Source organism: Aquarana catesbeiana, linkage group LG06 (genome assembly GCF_042186555.1).
Source record: "Aquarana catesbeiana isolate 2022-GZ linkage group LG06, ASM4218655v1, whole genome shotgun sequence".
In the NCBI taxonomy this organism is placed as follows: Eukaryota; Metazoa; Chordata; class Amphibia; order Anura; family Ranidae; genus Aquarana; species Aquarana catesbeiana.
In genome coordinates this window covers 172669171-172690627 of record NC_133329.1, presented here as the reverse complement: position 1 = coordinate 172690627, position 21457 = coordinate 172669171, and the positions used below count along the sequence as shown (strand labels likewise).

The window sequence follows — 21457 nt, the reverse complement described above, 5'->3', positions numbered from 1 at the left end:
CCTTGTTCCTCTTCCTCCACCACTGATCCCCTGAACACTATTTTCAGCAAATCCTGGCTGTCAAAATAGCAGCTGGGACTTACTGTACACTTGCTTTAGCCTCTGCTGGGTAGAAGTACTGAGTTTTTAAAACCTATAAAATTACTTTGTTTTTGATCTCTTATTCATCCTTACTCAGCCCTAATTGACTCATTCGTTCCTTCCCTCCTACCCTTTTTTAATATTTTTTTCCATTAATTTTGTTTTTTAGAATACAATATATCTGTAGTAACGGTCTTGGAATGCACAAAAACACACAGCCCTTATGCAGACATGCAGCAGGTCTATTTATTCCTAATGGCGCTCCCACGCATTTTTCTAACAATGTACAATGCGTTTCAGTATGACACAATTTTTGAAAAGAGTAAGGCACTTTAAGGAAGTAAATGTTTGGGGATCTTTGCAAAGTTGGTTTAAAACTTCAAGAGCTTTCCTAATCATAGGAGTAGGCTAGAAATAATTAAAATCCAGTGTGGAAATTAAAGTGGTTTCTAAGCCACTCTAACATCTTTATACTATCAGAGCTGTCTCTTAATTCTGTGTCCCCCTGTGTGTGTGATTTATAAAAAAAAATGCAGTATATAACTTATTTCAGAGTGGCGCTCACGTGACTGGCCAACTCTCCTCTTCCAATTTGTCAGCTTCAGCAGACGGGGGGCCGAGATTCCCCTATTGACGTCAGTCGGGGGGGAGAAGGAGAGAGCCGGCCGGTCATGTGAGCACCGAGCAGCGGTCTAAAATGAGGCATATTCTGCAATTTTTTTTATAAATCACACACACAGGATTAGGAGACAGCTCTGATAATATAAAGATCTAGATGTTATTCCAGCAGTGGGGGGGGGGGGTGGGTGGGGGGGTGGGCACTGTCACTAGCTGACAGGCAGGGAAGGGGGGTGGGAGAGGGGGACAGGAGACACAGCGGATGATGGAGGCACATAAACTTGCCACGGTGTCAGGGCTCAGTAGCCATGATATACCTTGGTCAGTTTACAAACAGGAGGGCATAGCCAGGCAAGATCAGCCAGATATTTCAGGTGATACAAAGGGCCAAATTACACAGAACAAGCACTGTGCTGTATAACATGCTTTTTAAGGGACAGGATCAATTTTTTTTATTTTTAGGGTAACAAATGCTTTTAAGTGGTTGTTATCCCAGTTTTTCATATTCATATTATATGTGCCTGCTGTACCATGTACTTTTATGGAAAAGTATCCTGTTCTCTTTGTATTGCTTCCTTTGTGTGAACTTGTGTTTTCTATTAGAAACTGACCATACTAAGCAGGAATGTGGTCTGTTCTCTAGCTATGCTGGGAACTCAGCCTGCTCTCCTCCGATGATCAGACGTGTCCTGACACCCCCGCACAGCAATTCACTGGTGAGTTCAGTGTGCTGTTGCTTCTCCTCCCCCTAGCTCTTATGCAGTTGAGAACAGATTTTATGTGATCTCTTTAAAAAAGAAAAAAAAAAAAAAAAGGTATTTATAATGTTTTTTTATATCTATACACAAATGTTTTGCCTTTCATTTCAGCTTTAAACTGAATGGATTGTTTTACAAGGCGATAATTTACTATCGCTTTAATATATGATTTAACATTTTGACCAGAGTCATGCATTCACTTTGTGTTTTTCCTCCACAGCTCTTTGTATATATATAGCATCTGGCGCTATAATTGTTGGAGGAGTGTCAGTGTCCCGTCAGCTTCACTGCAAGCTCTTGTACAGCATCATGAGGTGCCCCCTGAGCTTTTTTGAAAGAACACCTAGTGGAAACCTAACCAACCGATTTGCAAAGGAAATGGACACTATAGATAATATCATCCCGCATATGTTAATGATGTTTATATTAATCTCCCTAACTATATTGGAGATACTACTGGTCATTGCAATCGCCACGCCTCTGGCTGCAGTAGCCTTTATACCTCTGGGTTTACTATACTTTTTCTTACAGGTAATTATTGGCTTGTTTGGGCCACACAGATTTTATTATGTGCACATTATAAATATATCCAGAATTTTCAGGAGAGGAGTATTTGGAAAGTTCTCAGTTTTCATTGTAGTATGTGATGTATGGATTTGATGCGCATGATTTTAGAGAAAGCAACTGGAGATGAGAGGAAGGCTGGAGGTAATCTCCCATAAAAAGTCTGTTTATTGAAACAACCTTTAAAAACGAATCTCATGGTATTTTATAACATTTTGGCCAGTTGGATGTCTGGTATCTGGGACAAGGCATATGACATATTAATATTCGCTGAAGAGCTCACAAAGATTTGCCAACAAATCTCTATCTATCATATACTAACTAGACACAGATAGTATAAGCCCTTACAGTAAGTGTATACCTGCACTATTATCAATGATGTAATCTATACTTATGGCTGATCCACAGAAAAGCAGATCATGTGAAGATAATGGATCCATACATGGGGTATACCCAGTATGAATTAAGATAAACACTGGATCAGGATTAGTCTCTCATTAGGTCATTCCCATAATATCTGGAACATGTCTTGCTAGATGTATATACTGTATGTATGGATCCAATATCATCACATGACTATCTTCTTTTTTTTTGGTTTAGAGATTTGTTGGCAAATCTTGGTAAGCTCTTCTGCAAATATCAATATGTCATATGCCTTGTCTCAGATACCAGATATCTAACCATCCACAATGTTTTAATAAGCCATGGAATGTGGTTTTAAAGGTTATTTTTAAAAAACAAACTTTTTATGGGAGATTAGTTCGAGCCTTTCTTCCTCTTTCTGTTCTTATCATGATTCAGTATATTTTATCATTATAATAATATGTCGATATATCTTATTGGGTATGGTCAGCAGAAGACACAATTTTTTAAAATTCTTTTTATTGAAAAAGGTATAAAACAGTGACAATAAACAATGCGCTCAACATGAGGTAGATTTACAGTGCATTGATATTTTGCATAAGTATAATCATACAGCACTCTTCTTCAAAACAATCCTGATATACATGTTTAATAACAAAGAAACACAAAATGATTGATTATCGTTACTTCAAGCATTGGTTACAGTGAGATCAGAAGAACACCACGCATCCCACACCTTGTTATATTGAGCTGGGCAACCTCTGTGTTCAAAAATAAGTTTCTCATAAAGCAATACCTGATTTCCTAACCAAATCCATGTACGTATAGATGGAGGAGTAGGCTGAATCAATTCAAGTGCCACAGCTTTACGAGCCATAAATATTGTTTCCATTAACATGGTCTTAGCATGCCTCGACCACAACTCTTCGTCTAGGACTCCTAACAAACACACCAATGGGGTACATGCAACAGGGATTGACAAAACTGCAGTCAATATCTCTATCACCTGTTGCCAGTACTTCGCTATGACTGGGCAACAGTCCGCACGTGGGCAGGTACACCTCGTGAAGGTAGAGGTAGGGATACGATGCATTGCATGTAATCGAACTGGGGTCAGATATGTCTGATGGAACATATAAAGATGGATCAGTTTATTATTAACAGCCAGGGACACAGATAAATGGGAGGAGCAAGCCTCCTCCCAATCCTCGTCAGATAAATCAGGGATAAGTTGTTCCTATTTAGTGTGGACCACCATCGGAGTCCTGCCAGTTGTAGCAGACAACAAATGGATATACAGAGTTGATATAAGTCTCTTAGGCCCCTGAGACCTCAGCACCCCTATTAGTGGTTAATCAGAAAGGTCGGTGTCAGACAGGGTGTTTAGTTGAGTTTTTTGGTATTATTAATACTAAGGACTCCAGACCTTTAGGAGGGTTGAATAGTTTATTAGAGGTGAAGTGTGCAGATACAAATACTACTCTTGAAGTTACAGTTACACTTGTGAGCAGTTACCTGGAACCATGAGGCCAAATTTTTGTGTTTTTTAGTGTGCCATACTTACTACTCAGTGAGTTGTAAAAACAGTGTAGTGCTGGACATAGATATTCATAGACTCCATTCCATCGTCCATTCCTATGGTTCCCAGCAGAGGTGTAACTAGAGCCTTCAGGGTGCTGGTACAAGAAATCATGAAGGGCTCCCTGACCCCCGGACTGAGGCCCTCCCCCCTGACCCTGAGGCCCTTACCTCTGAGCCCGATACACCAGAGCCTGGTCGTAAGTGTGACTGTTGTGACCCTGGTAGTTCTTCTAGTCAGTCGTTTTTATTTTTATTGATTTTTACCATTTTTTAAAATAATTTTTTAATACTGTTTTACAATTTTTTAGGAGCCCCGTTGGCGGCCTTTAGTGAGACATTGGGGGTCTAAACAGACTTCTGATGTTTTACCTTTGAGACAGAGAAAGGATATTGTGGATACAGCCCTCAATCTTCTTCTCTGTAGCTGCACAGAATGAATGGACAGGAGTTGCTCTGTACAGAGCTTCCCCTTCATTCACACACTGAAGCATAGTAAACGCAGTACGGATCACTGACTCTGTCATTTCAGACAAGGAAGGGGCCGGCAGCGCTGCGGGGGGAGGAGGGGGCTAGGAAAATGTACAGGGGAACCAGAGAACTGCACGGGGACTGGAGAACAGCACGGGGGGACCAGAGAACAGCACGGGAGAGTGGGAGAGAGCAGAGGGGCCCGCGGGCAGCAGAAGGAAGCTGGACAGAAAGAGTGGCATATAGAGGCGCCAATGTCATCCATGTTCCTCCTGCAGCTGTTGAATGCCTGAGGGAGGGAGAGGAGGAGAAGCAGCTGCAAGAGGAACATGGAAGGCATCGGTTCCTGTATATGCTGCCCCTCCTGTCCAGGTGTAGAGAGCAGCCGCATGGGCTCCCTGGAGCATCTGGAGTCCTGTAGTCTGGACCTGTATAGGGACCAGCAACATGGAAAGATTAGACAGGTTTGTCCTGTTATCAAGTCTATACTGTAGCTTTACAGCAAGCAATGCAATTATTTTCTCAAACAACTAATGGCTCTAATACAGCCATTATTGTCCAGAATTCAAAAGTGCCAGGCTTTTTCTCCACCCCAGCCTTCTCTATCTGAGTTTGATGTGGATCTACCTGCTCTAGAAGCAGTAGAAAGAGAAGAAAAAAAAGCGGACCTGGAAATGGTGCTAGAGGAGGCAGCGAACGTTTTCTCACCCCCAGACCCTATACACATGATACTATATGGGGTTGATTTACTAAAACTGGAGCGTGTAAAATCGGGTGCAGCTGTGCATGGTAGCCAATCAGCCCCTTAAAGTGCTAGTAAACGATCACCTTGTAAAACAACCAATTCAGTTTAAAATAGAAATGAAAGGCAAAACATTTTTAAATAGATGAAAAAAAAGTATAATTTTTTTTTATCGTTTTTTTATAAGTGATCACATTCCCTCTGTTCTTAGCTGCATAAGGGGGGGCAGCAGCACACTGAGCCAGCGAATGGATGTGCAGCAGTGGGGGGGGGTGTCAGGATAAGTCTGATCATTGGAGGAGAGCACACGAGTTCCCAAAATAGCTAGAGAACTGGTGTGCTCTTCTGCTTAGTGTGGTCAGTTTAATAGGAAAGCAGAGGGATTAACAGGATCACCAGGGATTTCACATAACGGAAGCAATACAAAGAGAACAGGATACTATATCATAGAAGTATATGGTACAGCAGACACATATCAGGAATATGAAATGTTGGGGTAACAAATGCTTTAACTTCAGCTTGTTAATTAAGTTTTGACTAAAATCCAGGAAGCTGATTGGTTTGCACTCTCTAGTTTTAATAAATCAACCCTCATGGGCTTTACGCTATATGCTCACTAATGTAAACATGCTCACTTCTGCTGTGCGCAAAAGCCTCAACATCTTCAATCTCCCCTGTAGAAAATTAGGAACTTTAGATGTGGTCAACTTGGTCTCCAGGTTCAACAAAAACATACCCCTGTTTGGGGACAGAACCAAGGATCCTCTAGCACTGGAATCAGATGCTCTGCCAATTCCCAAGACTCAATTCAGGGTAATATATGCCTTCCCTCTAGTACCGATTACCTCCCACCTGCTCCACAAAATAAAGGAAGGGAAAAAAGCAGTGATTCCTATCCCACCAAACTGGCTCATATGAACCTGGTACACGGACATAGGAAAACTTCTAGGAGATGACCCCTGGCCTCTTCCAAACAGCCAAGTCAGCTGTCTTTGTTCCATCCTGTTTCTCAGTCGCCAGCTTTAATGGACCTGAAAATCATTTTTCACTTGGAGTGAACAAAAGCTTTTCAACCCCAGAGATTACTTTGCAACTCACATTTGGCTTTCCAAAAATTGGGATTTGACCAGAATGTGGCCTTAAACGTATAACTTATAAGGGACAGGTTTTAGCCTTATTCATTTTATTCTTAAAACCTTTGGCTTCATATTCCCTTGTTAGAATCTTTATTCAAAGTGTCTCACAGATCAGAACCCCATTACAGAACCCTGTGCTTTCTTGGGATTCTTGGGATCCCAACTTGGTTCTTTCTGCCCTACAGAAATCCATTAGGGAACTTCTGTAAAGTGGCCTTTTGGGGACTATCACATCTATGAGATGTCAGCACCTTTCTCTTATAAAGAGCCCTTCCTGATTCTTGACAAGGATAAGTGGTCTCGTCTCCAAGACCACGCCTTTCTACCTAAGACATCTGGCTTTCGGTTCATACTTTCTCAAAGTTTTACCAGGTGGATGTCCAGGCTTCTGCAGAAGTATTCTTCGCCCAAAAGGTTTATTGGGGTGCAGCCCTTGCTTCCATCCCAGGTCTATGAATGTGCAACCTGAAGGCTCATTGAGTGAGCTGCAGTTATAGGGGTAGGCCAAGGGGCATGCCCAGCAAATCTTTTGCCATCGTCCACTCATCTGAAGGTAGCACCCCACAACCTAGAGTCAAATAATACCCAGCCTGTGTCCTGTACGCCAAGATATGGAATTTACAGATAAATCAAAATTCCTTTATTTAGGATCACTATACACTATAAGTTTGAATAATATAAGCAATAGGTGTTCATTCCAGAAACTATGCTCTACTATTTACACATAAATATCTAGTGGAATTTGCTTTTTCCAATCTTGTATTTCCTTGGTTGTGTTGGGTAAAATTAGGCTGGTGATAGTAGGTAATGAAGATAGTCCAACGAAAGTCACTTAAATTAGATTGTAAACCTAAAAGACAAGCGAACTTTAGCTAGACATTATACAGTATAATGCCACCTGTAAACACATGATCCCTGCAAGTGGCAGAATTATGAATTCACCTAGTGTAGCTTCACATCCATACATATTTGAATGTAAGTCCCTTTATGTATGTTCTTTAGTCACGTGCGGTGCACATGACTAAAGAGCTTTAGCAGTGCAATGAAGGTCATGGTGTTCAGAAGAGTTGGTGAGGATCCACTTTTTGTTTCAAACAATGTACAGTATAATGGAAAGAACCCATACTGATCAATTCGATTTTTACTGTTTAAGAAAACTATGAACAGTGAAAATGACTAGCTGCTGTGGATGACTTCATCTTGCTCTCTAATTAAATAAAAAGCTTTGTGCGGCAATATTGTTTTTTCAGTACTTGTTTTTAAACAATAACACCCTCATTTACACAAGCACTGACACCCACACTGTGTCAATATGACATTTTTTTTTTTTTGCCCCTGCATTATACCCAAGCTGTGTGCAGACAGCTATTGGAGGTGACTGCAATCCCAACATCTGCATAGACACAGCCACATGTAAAAATTTGACAGGCTTGCAGGAGCAGGTAGGCAGTTTGCATTCAGGTCTGTCCACCTGCTCCTGCACACCTGCCTAAAATTGCATACAACTGTGTCTGTGCAGTTGCTGCATCTGCATTTACTTCCAAAGGATGCCTGCACACAGCTCAAGATGGATGCAGGTGCAAGCACCAATGCCTCTTTCACACAGTATGGATGCCAGCTCCTGTGTGAATGAAGCCTAACGGAGTCACTCAAAAATATCACTTTATCTTTTTCAGAGATTTTATGTTGCCAGTTCTCGGCAGCTGAAACGCCTGGATTCAGTGAGCAAATCTCCTTTGTACACTCACTTTAATGAAACCCTGCAAGGCGTAAATGTCATACGAGCCTTTAAGGAACAGGGCCGTTTTATTCAAGAGAACAATCTACGTCTTAATACCAACCAGCAGTTCTACTTCTCTAGCTTTGTCGCAAACAGGTAACTGAAAGATAGAACTGATAAAGGCAAAGAACATTCAAAATATGCAATTATTATTAAAAGAGATCCCTATGGTCACAACATACTCTTTCATTTTATAACATCAGCCTTGTAATAGCAATATAAACAATAGCTATATTTGACAGTCCAATATAAGCTTACTTGAAAAAATGTTTGTGTTGTGAGTGCTTACTATCTGCTGTCTATCTCTTTCCACAACTTCCTGGATTCCCTGCATGCTTTGCAGCTTCTACTCTGCATGACTACATATCCCAGGGTTTAATATTGAGTTGGCCCACCCTTTGTAGCTATAACAGCTTCAGCTCTTTTGGGAAGGCTGTCTACAAGGTTTAGGAGTGTGTCTATGGGAATGTTTGACCATTCTTCAAGAAGTGCATTTGTGAGGTCAGACACTGATGTTGGACAAGAAGGCCTGGCTCGCAGTCTCCACTATAATTCATCCCAAAGGTGTTCTATCCGATTGAGGTCAGGGCTCTGAGTAGGCAAGTCAAGTTCCTCCACCCCAAACTCACTCATCCATGTCTTTATGGACCTTGCTTTGTGCACTGGTTCCAATCATTTGATGGAGGGGGGAAATATGGTATGGGGTTGGACTTGGCCCCTTAGTTCCAGTGAAGGGAACTCTTAAGGTGTCAGCATACTAAGACATTTTGGACAATTTCATGCTCCTTACTTTGTGGGAACAATTTCAGGATTGCCCCTTCCTGTTTCAACATGATGAGTGAATTTGGGGTGGAGGAACTTGACTAGCCTGCACAGAGCCCAACACCTTTGGGATGAATTAGAGCAGAGACTGCAAGCCAGGTCTTCTCATCCAACATCAGTGCTTGACCTCACAAATGGACTTCTGAAAGAATGGTCAAACATTCCTATAAACACACTCCTAAACCTTGTGGACAGCCTTTCCAGAGCAGTTGAAGCTGTTATAGCTGCAAAGGGTAGGACAACTCAATATTAAACCCTACGGACTAAGACTGAGATGACATTAAAGTTCATGTGCTTATAAAGGCAGGAGTCCCAATACTTTTGGCAATATAGTGTACATTACCATATATTATATTCAAACACAATTTTTTTTTTTTTTTTGCGGATTTAGCACCACATCAACTGGTAGTGGAAAGACTTCAGATGTAGAGCCATGGGGGATGTGTAGGAGAGGGAAGGGCAGAGAGGAGAGGAAAAGAATGGCCTGAAGGAGTAAAGGTTGAATATTTAGATAGGAGAGAGCATCGGTGGGGGAAGAAAGGGAAAACCGAATGCGGTGAATAAACATTAGGAGACACAGGTGATGGATGTAGCCCTGAGATTAGAGGGGGGGGGGGAGGGAGGGAAAAGAAGATAGAGTGATATGATATAGAAGTAAATGCACAAGAATGACATAGAATAGTGCATGAGTGCAGGAATAGGCATGTATATACTATGTGTAATGTTTTATTGAACAAAATGCACGAATGATATGTACAATGAGAATAATTTTCTAAAATAAAAACACAAATTTTAATAGTGTAGCTGCAATAGACTTTATTTAGAAGGGTACTGAAATTCTTACTTTTTTATGAGAAAATTGTTCCATGGACACCCTCTGGTGATGGGACCTGTAAACAGTTAAGAGGCATTAGTTGAATAATTTCTGCTGGAAGGTTGCTCTTACAGCCAAGCCTTTTATTGGACATATAGTTCTCACCCACTCCGTGCTACAGTTAACTTCCCAGTTTGAATGATGTCTCACCCACCCAAAAAAAATATGTGAATAAATATAGAACCAGTAAGTGTATAAATTGTAAAAAAAAAGAATAGCCACTGTGCTAAAACACCCCCTATCAAATTAAATAATGAAGAAAATCCTTCATAAGAACCCAGCACTAAAGATTATCAAAAAACACACATCAATGATCAAAAAACAAAATAGTGTGCATATTTTACAAAATATGTGAAGATTTCCCACCAAAAACACACATACCCCTGATTCCACCATGTGTTAATCCATTGCATGCAAAAAAAATCCAAGGTGTTCCCCTCCACCAATGCAACACACCGCACTCACCAGATCTATATGCCTGTCTTTCTCAAGGGAACAATATCCCTGGTCTTTAAACACTCCCTCTTCAGAATGTGGAGAGAGTGAAGTGTGCCACAAAAGTAAGGAATCTCAAATAGTGTAGAAAGTTTGCACCATATTTTATTAAAATGTAAAGTAGTATACTCATAATCATCAAAGGGATTCTAATAGGATAATATTGAGGCTATATCAACACTGAGCTTGCAGCCTGCATCTCCGGTGCTGCAGTTACTGCTCTGGACTGTCACCCATGAAACATTTCATTGCCATGGTAACTTTTTCAAGAAGATACCAAAGATAAGGAGGAGAAAAAGAGACCGGCTGCTGGAGAGTTCCTTATGGTGCAGTAGTTTGACAGATAATTGGATGAAATACAGTGGGGCAAAAAAGTATTTAGTCAGCCACCAATTGTGCAAGTTCTCCCACTTAAAAAGATGAGAGAGGCCTGTAATTGTCATCATAGGTATACCTCAACTATGAGAGACAAAATGTGGAAACAAATCCAGACAATCACATTGTCTGCTTTTCGAAAGAATTTATTTGCAAATTATGGTGGAAAATAAGTATTTGGTCACCTACAAACAAAAAAAAAGGGGGGGGGGGGAATAACTGCGCGTAAGTGATATTAAGTGGTCAAAAAAGGGGGATCAAGTAGATATAACAAATAAATGAAATGTTTGAAATATTATAAAAGCTGCAAATTCCTATATGTGACACAAACACAAAACATGAATATTGTAAAACTCAATTAGTTTTACAATATTCACCTACAAACAAGCAAGATTTCTGGCTCTCACAGACCTGTATCTTCTTCTTTAAGAGGCTCCTCTGTCCTCCACTCATTACCTGTATTAATGGCACCTGTTTGAACTTGTTATCAGTATAAAAGACACCTGTCCACAACCTCAAACAGTCATACTCCAAACTCCACTATGGTGAAGACCAAAGAGCTGTCGAAGGGCACCAGAAACAAAATTGTAGACCTGCACCAGGCTGGGAAGACTGACTCTCCAATAGGCAAGCAGCTTGGTGTGAAGAAATCAACTGTGGGAGCAATAATTAGAAAATGGAAGACATACAAGACCACTGATAATCTCCCTCAATCTGGGGCTCCACGCAAGATCTCACCCGTGGGGTCGAAATGATTACAAGAACGGTGAGCAAAATTCCCAGAACCAGACGGAGGAACCTAGTGAATGACCTGCAGAGAGCTGGGACCAACGTAACAAAGGCTACCATCAGTAACACACTACGCCGCCAGGGACTCAGATCCTGCAGTGCCAGACGTGTCCCCCTGCTTAAGCCAGTACATGTCCAGGCCCGTCTGAGGTTTGCTAGAGAGCATTTGGATGATCCAGAAGAGGATTGGGAGAATGTCATATGGTCAGATGAAACCAAAGTAGAACTGTTTGGTAGAAACACAACTCGTCGTGTTTGGAGGAGAGAGAATGCTGAGTTGCAACCAAAGAACACCATACCTACTGTGAAGCATGGGGGTGGCAACATCATGCTTTGGGGCTGTTTCTATGCAAAGGGAACAGGACGACTGATCCGTGTACATGAAAGAGTGAATGGGGCCATGTATCGTGAGATTTTGAGTGCAAACCTCCTCCCATCAGCAAGGGCATTGATTCCAAACACACCGTCCGGGCAACGAAGGAGTGGCTTCATAAGAAGCATTTCAAGGTCCAGGAGTGGCCTAGCCAGTCTCCAGATCTCAACCCCATGGAAAACCTTTGGAGGGAATTGAAAGTCTGTGTTGCCCAGCGCCAGCCCCAAAACATCACTGCTCTAGAGGAGATGTGCATGGAGTAATGGGCCAACATACCAGCAACAGTGTGTGACAACCTTGTGAAGACTTACAGAAAACGTTTGACCTCTGTCATTGCCAACAAAGGATATATAACAAAGTATTGAGATGAACTTTTGATTTTGACAAAATACTTATTTTCCACCATAATTTGCAAATAAATTCTTTAGAAAATCAGACAATGTGATTATCTGGATTTGTTTCCACATCTTGTCTCTCATAGTTGAGGTATACCTATGATGACAATTACAGGCCTCTCTCATCTTTTTAAGTGGGAGAACTTGCACAATTGGTGGCTGACTAAATACTTTTTTGCCCCACTGTATATGATGAAAATGGCAATGGCATACTCACATCTGGGAGGTTCCTAAGCTCCCTAATGGGGGATAAGACAACCTGACGTGAGAACCTGCAGAGATGATTGGTGGGGTGATCCGGACGATCCTACGCTCTGCGGTCTCAGGATTCCAGAGTGTTCACAGTAAGAGGTTTATGAGCCCCGAAAGATAGAAACTGGTTTCAGCAGTGGCGCTGATATTGGATGAGAAGTCTCTGCTCTAATTCATCCCAAAAGGTGTTCTACCGGGTTGAGGTGCAGGCCAGTCAAGTTCCTCCACCCCAAACTCGCTCATCCATGTCTTTATGAACCTTGCTTTGTGCACTGGTCCAAATCATTTGGTGGAGGGGGGGGGGGTTATGGTGTGGGGTTGTTTTGCAGGGGTTGGGCTTGGCCCTTTAGTTCCAGTGAAGGGAACTCTTAAGGTGTCAGCAAACCAAAATATTTTGGACAATTTCATGCTCCCAACTTTGTGGGAACAGTTTGTGGATGGCCCCTTCCTGTTCCAACATGACTGTGCAGCAGTGCACAAACAAGGTCTATAAAGACATGGATGAGCGAGTTTGGGGTGGAGAAACTTGAGTGGCCTGCACAGAGTCCTGACCTCAATCTGAAAGGACACCTTTGGGATGAATTAGAGCGAAGACTGCGAGCCAGGCCTTTTCGTCCACATCAGTGCCTGACCTCACAAATGGGCTTCTGGAAGAATGGTCAGACATTCCCATAGACACACTCCTAAACCTTGGGGACAGCCTTCCCAGAAGAGTTAAAGCTGTTTGGTGGGAAATCTTCACATATTTTGTGAATATGCACAATGTTTTTTTTGTTTTTTTGTTATCACTGATGTGTGTTTTTAGATAATCCTTAGCGCTGGGTTCTTATAAAGGATTTTCTTTGTTATTTTATTGGCCAACTGTACCGTAAAGTCCCACCAATCCTTTTTTCTTTTGACACACATATATACAGGGATGGAGGAGTGTAGGTGTTGGCTGTGACCGGTCACTTTTGTTCTTAATTAGCCATTGTACCAGAATGTCAGTTACATAACATGACCCTAAGGCCATGCTGTAGTAATCACATTTGTATATACTTATCAATTCGTACATGAGCTTTAAAACAAGCCTTCGCTGACCTCTGTAGCTGCAGGCACTGTGCGTGCATCATTGCATTTAAAAGAAAATGCACTTGCATTATTTAAGACTTTCTCAGGCAGCTTAGATCACCCTGCACCCCTCTGCTATAGCACCTGCTCTGTGTTTTGAAATTACATGGATGGAAGACTGCTGTGTCACTGCTGGGAGCAGGTGCAGGTTGACCTGAGCTACCAAGAGCATAATTTAGTGTTGATGGGCTTCAGACTTGTGTTGATGGCATCAATTTCAGATCTTTCAGAATTTATTGACAGGCTCATTTGAACTGTAGTTGATCTTCCTCTCTCTGTGTTTGACCTGCTTTAAGCAGGTTTTGCATTCCCATAGACGTGTATGTGAATACTAAAACCATTAGAAGAAAATAAAAAACACACACAGGTCCTTAAGATGACTTTCTTATCGTACATCATGGGACACAGAGCCATAGTAGTTACTATGTAGGTTATAGGCCACCTTCAGGTGATGGACACTGGCACACCCTAAGACAAAAAGTGCACTCCCTATATAACCCCTCCCACTACTGGGAGAAGCTCAGTTTTTTCACCAGTGTCTAAAGTGTTGATCACGAGATGTGCTGTGCTGAGCTCCTCTGGAGCAATCCTTGCTGGGGCTAGCCATGCAGCCGTATCCATTCAAAGTGTCTATTTGGCCGAATTTAATGGTACCCGGGCCTCGTATCCGGAGAAACAAGGTCTTGCCTGTAACGCTTCTCTTTTTAGAGAGCTGGACCCCGGGATCCAGTTCTTTTTGGTATTAAGGCCATAAAGTTTTTACCGGCGGTGGTGCTATTACAGGTCCAGGATTGTGGGTTTCCTCGAGGATCCCCAGCTCCTAAAGGTTTAACGGAACCCACCATGTAGGGTGAAGATTGGGTCTGTTGGTTTACCACAGAAAACCCTACGGCAGGAAAGGTAAGTGGAGTTTTTTAAAATTTGTAAAAATTTCTTATGAAATGTCTCCTTTAAATTTAGTAAGTGTTGTCATGCCTATGTGTCACCACTGGGGGCTGTATTCTTTTTGCATAGAGTCAATCCGATCAGTAGTCTCCATCCTACAAGAGGGAGAACTTCTGGCGTCAATCGAAATCAAGGATGCTTATCTCCATGTACCGATTTTCCCCGCTCACCAGAAATTTCTACGCTTCAAGGTAGAAAATCTTCATTTCCAGTTTGTAGCTCTGCCTTTCGGTCTAGCTACTGCACCTCGAGTATTTACAAAGGTCCTGGCTCCTCCTTTAGCCAGGCTAAGGGCTCAAGGTATAACGGTACTAGCCTACTTAGACGATTTACTCTTGATAGATCAATAGGTAGCCCGCTTAAACCAAACTTTGGTCACTGCAGTCAGCTACCTGGAACACCTAGGTTGGATTCTCAACCTAAAGAAATCCTCCTTAAAATCATCAAGGAGATTGCAGTACTTGGGGCTGATCATAGATACAGCTCAGAAGAGGGTGTTTTTGACCCAGAAAAGAATCAGTTCCATAAAGGAACTGATTCAGTTGGTCAAGACAAAGCAGAATCCTTCTATTCGACTTTGCATGAAATTGTTGGGAAAGATGATGGCTTCTTTCAAGGCCATTCCTTATGTGCAGTTTCATTCAAGACTGCGGCAACACAGTATCCTGTCAACTTTGAACAAGAAGGTCCAAGCTCTGGACTTCCCAATGCGTTTATCCCCCAATGTGTGTCAGAGCCTCAATTGGTGGTTGATATCCCAGAATCTTCAAAAAGGGAAATCCTTTCTACCAGTTACCTGGAAGGTGGTAACAACAGATGCCAGCCTTCTGGGCTGGGGAGCAGTCCTGGAAGAAGCATCTGTCCAAGGGAAATGGTCCAAATCAGAGATGACCTTGTCCATCAATATTCTAGAGATACAGGCAGTACGCCAGGCCCTGGAGGCCTGGAAGTCCAGACTACGGAATTGTCCTGTCAGAATCCAATCCAACAATGCCACAGCAGTGGCCTATATCAATCACCAAGGGGGCACGAGAAGTCGTGTGGCCCAGAACGAGGTGAATTATATTCTTTCTTGGTCAGAAAACAACATTCCTTGTCTATCAGCAATTTTCATTCCAGGGATAGAGAATTGGCAGGCGGACTACTTGAGTCGCCAACAATTGTTCCCAGGAGAATGGTCCCTTCATCCCGACATCTTTCTGTCAATATGTCAAAAATAGGGAGTTCCGGATGTGGATCTGTTTGTTTGCGTCCAGGTTCAACAACAAGATGGACAACTTTGTGTCAAGGACAAGGGATCCAATTGCATACGGAACAGATGCCTTGGTCTTTCATTGGGATCAGTTTTCACTGATCTATGCGTTCCCTCCTGTTCTGCTGCTCCCGTGTCTTCTTCGCAGGAACAAGCAAAAAGGGAAGGAGGTAATTCTGGTGGCCCCAGTGTGGCCCAAGAGATCTTGGTTTGCCGAGATCATAAAACTGGTGGTAGGGGACCCTTGGACTCTACCACTGTGGCCAGATCTTCTCTTGCAAGGTTCGGTATTCCATCCTACCTTACAAACGCTAAATTTACCGGTTTGGCTATTGAGACCCACATTCTAAAGGACTGAGGGCTATCAGCTTCAGTAGTTTATACTTTGGTTAATGCTAGGAAGACGGCCTCCAGAGTCATATACTATAGAGTCTGGAAGGCAATTGTCTCCTGGTGTGAATCCAGGGGTTGGCACCCCAGAAAATATGTCATAGGTAGGATCCTTGAATTCCTACAGATGGGATTAGAAATGAAGCTGGCCTTAAGTACTATCAAAGGCCAGGTGTCGGCATTATTAGTGTGTTTTCCTTGACCACTTGCTTCACACTCTCTGGTTTGTAATTTTATTCAGGGGGTAATGCAGATTAATCCCCCAGTTAGGTCACCCCTGAACCCTTGGGACTTAAATTTAGTCCTGTCGGCTTTACAAAAACAGCCTTTTGAGCCAATTCAAGATATTCCCTTGGTCCTCTTGACGAGGAAAATAATATTCTTGGTTGCCATATCTTCTGCAAGAAGAGTATCAGAGTTGGCTGCTCTGTCTTGTAAAGAGCCATATTTGATTATTCATAAGGATAAGGTTGTATTGCGGCCTCATCCTAATTTCCTACCGAAGGTAGTGTCAGGTTTTCATTTAAACCAAGTCATTGTTCTGTATAAACAGGAAGCAATCAGCGCAAACAAATAGGTGAAATGAATGGATGCAAGCTGAACACTATAGGTAATCACAAAGCTTATAAACAATCAATAAAACAATGTTAGTGCAGCGCAATAATATGAGGAAAAAAGTCCATTTCAAAATATAGGGACTCAGGTGTCCAAAATGAAGAACGGCAAGTTCCCTCGACAATATCCTCCACCACAGACAAACCGATGCGCTTACCGGATCAGGTGGAGGATATTGTCACTGACTTACCACTGGAGAATTTATTTTCTTTTCCATCACGAAGGAACTTGCCATTGTTCATTTTGGACACCTGAGTCCCTATATTTTGAAATTGACTTTTTTCCTCATATTATTGCGCTGCACTAGCATTGTTTTATTGACAGGATATTGTTCTGCCTTCATTTTTTCCAGAACCTCGTTCTGTGGAAGAAAAGTCACTAAATTCTTTTGATGTGGTGAGAGCGGTCAAGGTCTATTTGAAAGTGACCGCTCAGATTCGTAAAACAGATGTTTAGTTTGTATTGCCAGACGGTCCTAAAAGAAGACAGGCAGCATCGCAATCTGCTATTTCTAAATGGATTTGTCAAGTGATTGTTTAAGCTTATGGTTTAAAAAGGAAAATTCCTCCTTTTCATATTAAAGCGCACTCCACCAGGGCTGTTAGTGCTTCTTTGGCAGTGCATCACCAAGCCTCCATGGCTCAGATCTGCAAGGCCGCAACTTGGCCTTTGGTCCATACATTTACCAGATTCTATCAAGTAGATGTAAAAGGTCATGAGGATATCGCCTTTGGGCGCAGTGTACTGCAGGCTGCAGTATAAGTCCTCTAGTCTCTTAGTGCCCTACTTTTGTTGCGTTTCCCTCCCTTCAGGTGGCATTGCTATGGGACATACCACATAGTAACTACTATGGCTCTGTGTCCCGTGATGTACGATAAGAAAATAGGATTTTTATAACAGCTTACATGTAAAATCCTTTTCTTTGAAGTACATCACGGGACACAGAGGTCCCTCCCTTCTTGGTATACACGTGTATTGCTTTGCTACAAAACTGAGGTACTCCCAGTAGTGGGAGGGGTTATATAGGGAGTGCACTTTTTGTCTTAGGGCGTGCCAGTGTCCATCACCTGAAGGTGGCCTATAACCCACATAGTAACTGTGGCTCTGTGTCCCATGATGTACTTCAAAGCAAAGGATTTTACAGGTAAGCTGTTATAAAAATCCTATTTTAGTGCTACTGTTGTGAACTTTGAGGATGAATTGCTGCATCGTACCTGCAGTTACTGATGTTTGTTTTAAAGCTCATTTACCATCAAAAATAATACATACTTGAATGTTTGTAGCATGGCCAACAGATTTGCCTTAAGCCCCTTTGGCAAAGGCCATGTGACTAATTTGTCACATTCATGGTTGCCAGAGGAAGCCCAGAACCCCATGCATCTATCACTATAATACATTTATATCACATGTATTTGTTCTGGGGTCTGAAGACTCACTCTTTACAGTTTGCTTTTACAGAAGAGACCCTTTACTGAAAAAAAAGGAGATCTTTATTAATAAAGATGGTAAGAAGGTGATTTTCTTTTCTTTTGAATTAACAGGGGTTTCCTTCTTCAGTGAAAACATTGTCACAACTAGAGATATAGGGATATAGGCAATAAATAAATATAAAAAAAAATTATTATATATATATATATATATATATATATATATATATATATATATATATATATATATATATATATAATCTTCCAGTTTATTTTTTCATTTGAGGGACACAGGAAAAAAGATAGTCGAGTTATACAGGTACAGGATTGACACTGGCAAACATAAAAACTGCTTTCTAATCCTGTATTACTCTTCCTCTAATCAGCATACCTAATTCTGGTGAAGGATGATGGACAAGAAAAGTGTGACCTACTTTTTGCTATCCTTTCTTTTATTAGTGAATTATTTTCTCTGTGACTTCAATCAAGATTCCTTGCTTCCTCGCTGGAGTATTTTTAGGCTTCTGCAGCAGCAATGACCTTCCCACTGCATTTCTGTATGCAGACTGGAAGCACCCTGAAGGTTCCTGGACCCCACCTGAGAATGTGTTTGAACTTTACCCTTTTAAAATTGAACTTGGGAGTCTGTTCCCACCGTAGATACACCAGTGACCAGCCTTATCTGGAGTACCATTACACTGGTTGATAATATACTTACCTTTTTGAAATTCAACTGACAGTTCTACCTAAACTTCAGGATGAACTGACTATTTTTACCCTCTGGCCCATGTTTTCGGTTACTTTAATCCGGCAAACTGTGTCAGAATGGGTAGATTCTTTCAAAGAGGATCTGTCCATCACGAGGGTAGGCCCCTGTTTCATGAAGTGGAGGGAGCATGTGCTTCAGTCGCAATGACTTGTTACAAACAATCTAAACTTTGTAACTCTCAGCATCCCTTGCCTCTAGAAGGACTCCCTAACCAACAAGGTCGATTGAGACAAACTTTCACTGCCCCTACCTAAATAAGGACCTGGACCCTCAGCGTCTCTTGGGTACATCCCCTGGTTTGGGGTTTGTAGGGCAGTGGGGGAATCCCCTCTCAGGATGGTATTCCACTTGCCAGGGTGTTTCCATCCCTGGGTCTTCCGTCTTGCTATCCAGAACAGATATTCTCTTGTCGAGGGATCCTGTCTTGGATCAGCTTTTTTGCTGGACATCACCTAGGTGTTGCAGTACCCCCGCCCTTGGAAAAGAATGGGAGTTTTCCTTGCAACAGGACAGGTAGCCTGGTTTCTATGGTTAATGAGGATAAGAGTATTACTCTTGGTTGCACTCTTTCCTCTAAAGACAATGCATTAGAATCTAGCTCCCCTGATTCGGTAGTCTCCATACCAAAAGGAGAGGTTTGTGCACCTGGGTGCTCCTCATCTGCTGCTGGAGGGCTCTGTCAGGCTGTCATGCTGTTTTTCTGCTGCAGATACCTCCCGTTGGTGTTAGGGTACATCCGGAGGACTTTGTGGGATCTGACAACCTGGGTATAGGTCCCCCTTCTGTGTCTAAACCACAACCTCTTGAGGAAGGTTCCCCTGATGCCTTCCTTTGCTTTTCCCTTAATCAAGTAAAATTCTTAGCAGTGAGGTTAAGTTTCCTATTCCTCGCTACAGTGCTATGAATACTTTATTTTATCAGGGAGAGTCAGGGGACTCCTAATCTGGGTACACATAGATTGAATTTCAGCCGGTACGGCGGGCTGCTGAATTGTGATCTGTGTGCAGCCCTTCCAGTTCTACAAAAGCCAATCAGTAGATCAGCTTCTGTTAAATTGTCTTGCTGGAAAACTTTCTCTGATAGGTGGCTTGCAGCAGATTAACTGCAGCACTGATCAATGTATTCTGAAAGTGGGGAATCCCAGCTGTGAGAATAGTACAGTGGGGGTGTTCTTGCATCCACCTTGCTTGTCTGGATGCAGGAATTTTGTTTTTCGCTAAGCCTGATGGTTGAATGGAAAAAAACTATGTATACCCAGCTTCAGACCCATGTTCTGTTCTCAGGGTTAGGCGGGCTCTGCAAAACTGTTGTCAGGCTCCAGTGACATACCTACAGTAGGTGGTAAAATGGATATTTGTGTTCATTATTTCTTCTGGTGGCTACTTTTTAGCAGTCCTGGCCTGTGGTATATACTCAATTCTTGCCTACCCTTGTGGGAGTGTCTCCTGTGCTCCCTACCCCTTTTCAGTCAAGCTGACTTTGTGGAATTAAATCCTTGAGTTTTAAGGGTCTCTTCACAACCCTTCTGGGCTACCGTGTTGTGATGATACCAACATTCTTTGGATGTCTCGCTTTGGCAGTTTCACCTGTATTTCCGGGGGCTTCACCTCATCTAGTTAGTTGCAGACAGTCCCAGTCCCTTCTTTGTAGGTCTGTCACTGACTGTTGCCCACCCCTCAGATGGACTGCTCTTGGACATCCCTACCGTATCTGAATTCCTCTGTCATTCAATAGAAGTGAAAGAAAATGGGAGTGTTGGAGTTCATTGAGGGACACAGGTCCTGCCCCTCTGCATTTTGTGCTCTTACTTGTACTGCTTTACCACAAAACTGAGGTTTGCTGGGTAGAGAAGGAGTTATACGTGGGGCTGGATTACAATTTTTCTGTTTGCTAGCGTCTAATCTGCCAATAGGCAGTAGTATAATTCAGCTATATCCAAATTCATCTGTCTTTCAATGGACTCCAAGAAATGGATTTTACAGCAAGTACAAAAATTCAACTTTTTCTACTATAAATTAAATTTAAGTTCTTGACGGTTTACTTTACTTAAGAATCTTTATTAATTTATTGTTCCTTCTAAATCAACAGATTTGTTATTTATGTGTTCATTGTGATTTACAGGTGGCTGAGTATTCGCTGTGACCTCATTAGTAATTTCATAGTTTTTACAGTGGCCATTGTTGGAGTTTTGTTCAAAGAAAGCATTTCCCCAGGCCTGGTTGGTCTTGCTGTTGTGAATTCTCTAAGGGTAAGTGTCCAGAGAGGAAAATAGCCTCTAGTATTATAAGAAAATCTTTACATAATGTATATATAACCATTAAAATTCAGGAGAAAATGAATACATGTGTAATGCCGCGTACACATGAGCGGACTTCTTGTGGAACTGAACTCTGAAGGACTTGCCTACACACGATCCCACCAAAGTCCGGTCGTTTCGAACGTGATGACATACATCCGGACTAGAAAAGGAAGTTCAATAGCTA

At 42.0% G+C, this 21457-nt stretch overlaps 1 protein-coding gene across 4 annotated transcripts in view; it reads left to right on the top strand.

The window, feature by feature from the left end:
* LOC141101795 (multidrug resistance-associated protein 1-like) overlaps nucleotides 1–21457 on the top strand; it is a 511330-nt gene that overhangs the window by 366824 nt on the left and 123049 nt on the right. For all 4 annotated transcript variants that reach the window (XM_073591130.1, XM_073591129.1, XM_073591131.1 and 1 more), the window contains 3 exons: nucleotides 1678–1988; nucleotides 7988–8187; nucleotides 21096–21222. In XM_073591130.1, the coding sequence (XP_073447231.1) occupies nucleotides 1678–1988; nucleotides 7988–8187; nucleotides 21096–21222 (638 nt within the window). The remainder of the gene's footprint in view (nucleotides 1–1677; nucleotides 1989–7987; nucleotides 8188–21095; nucleotides 21223–21457) is intronic.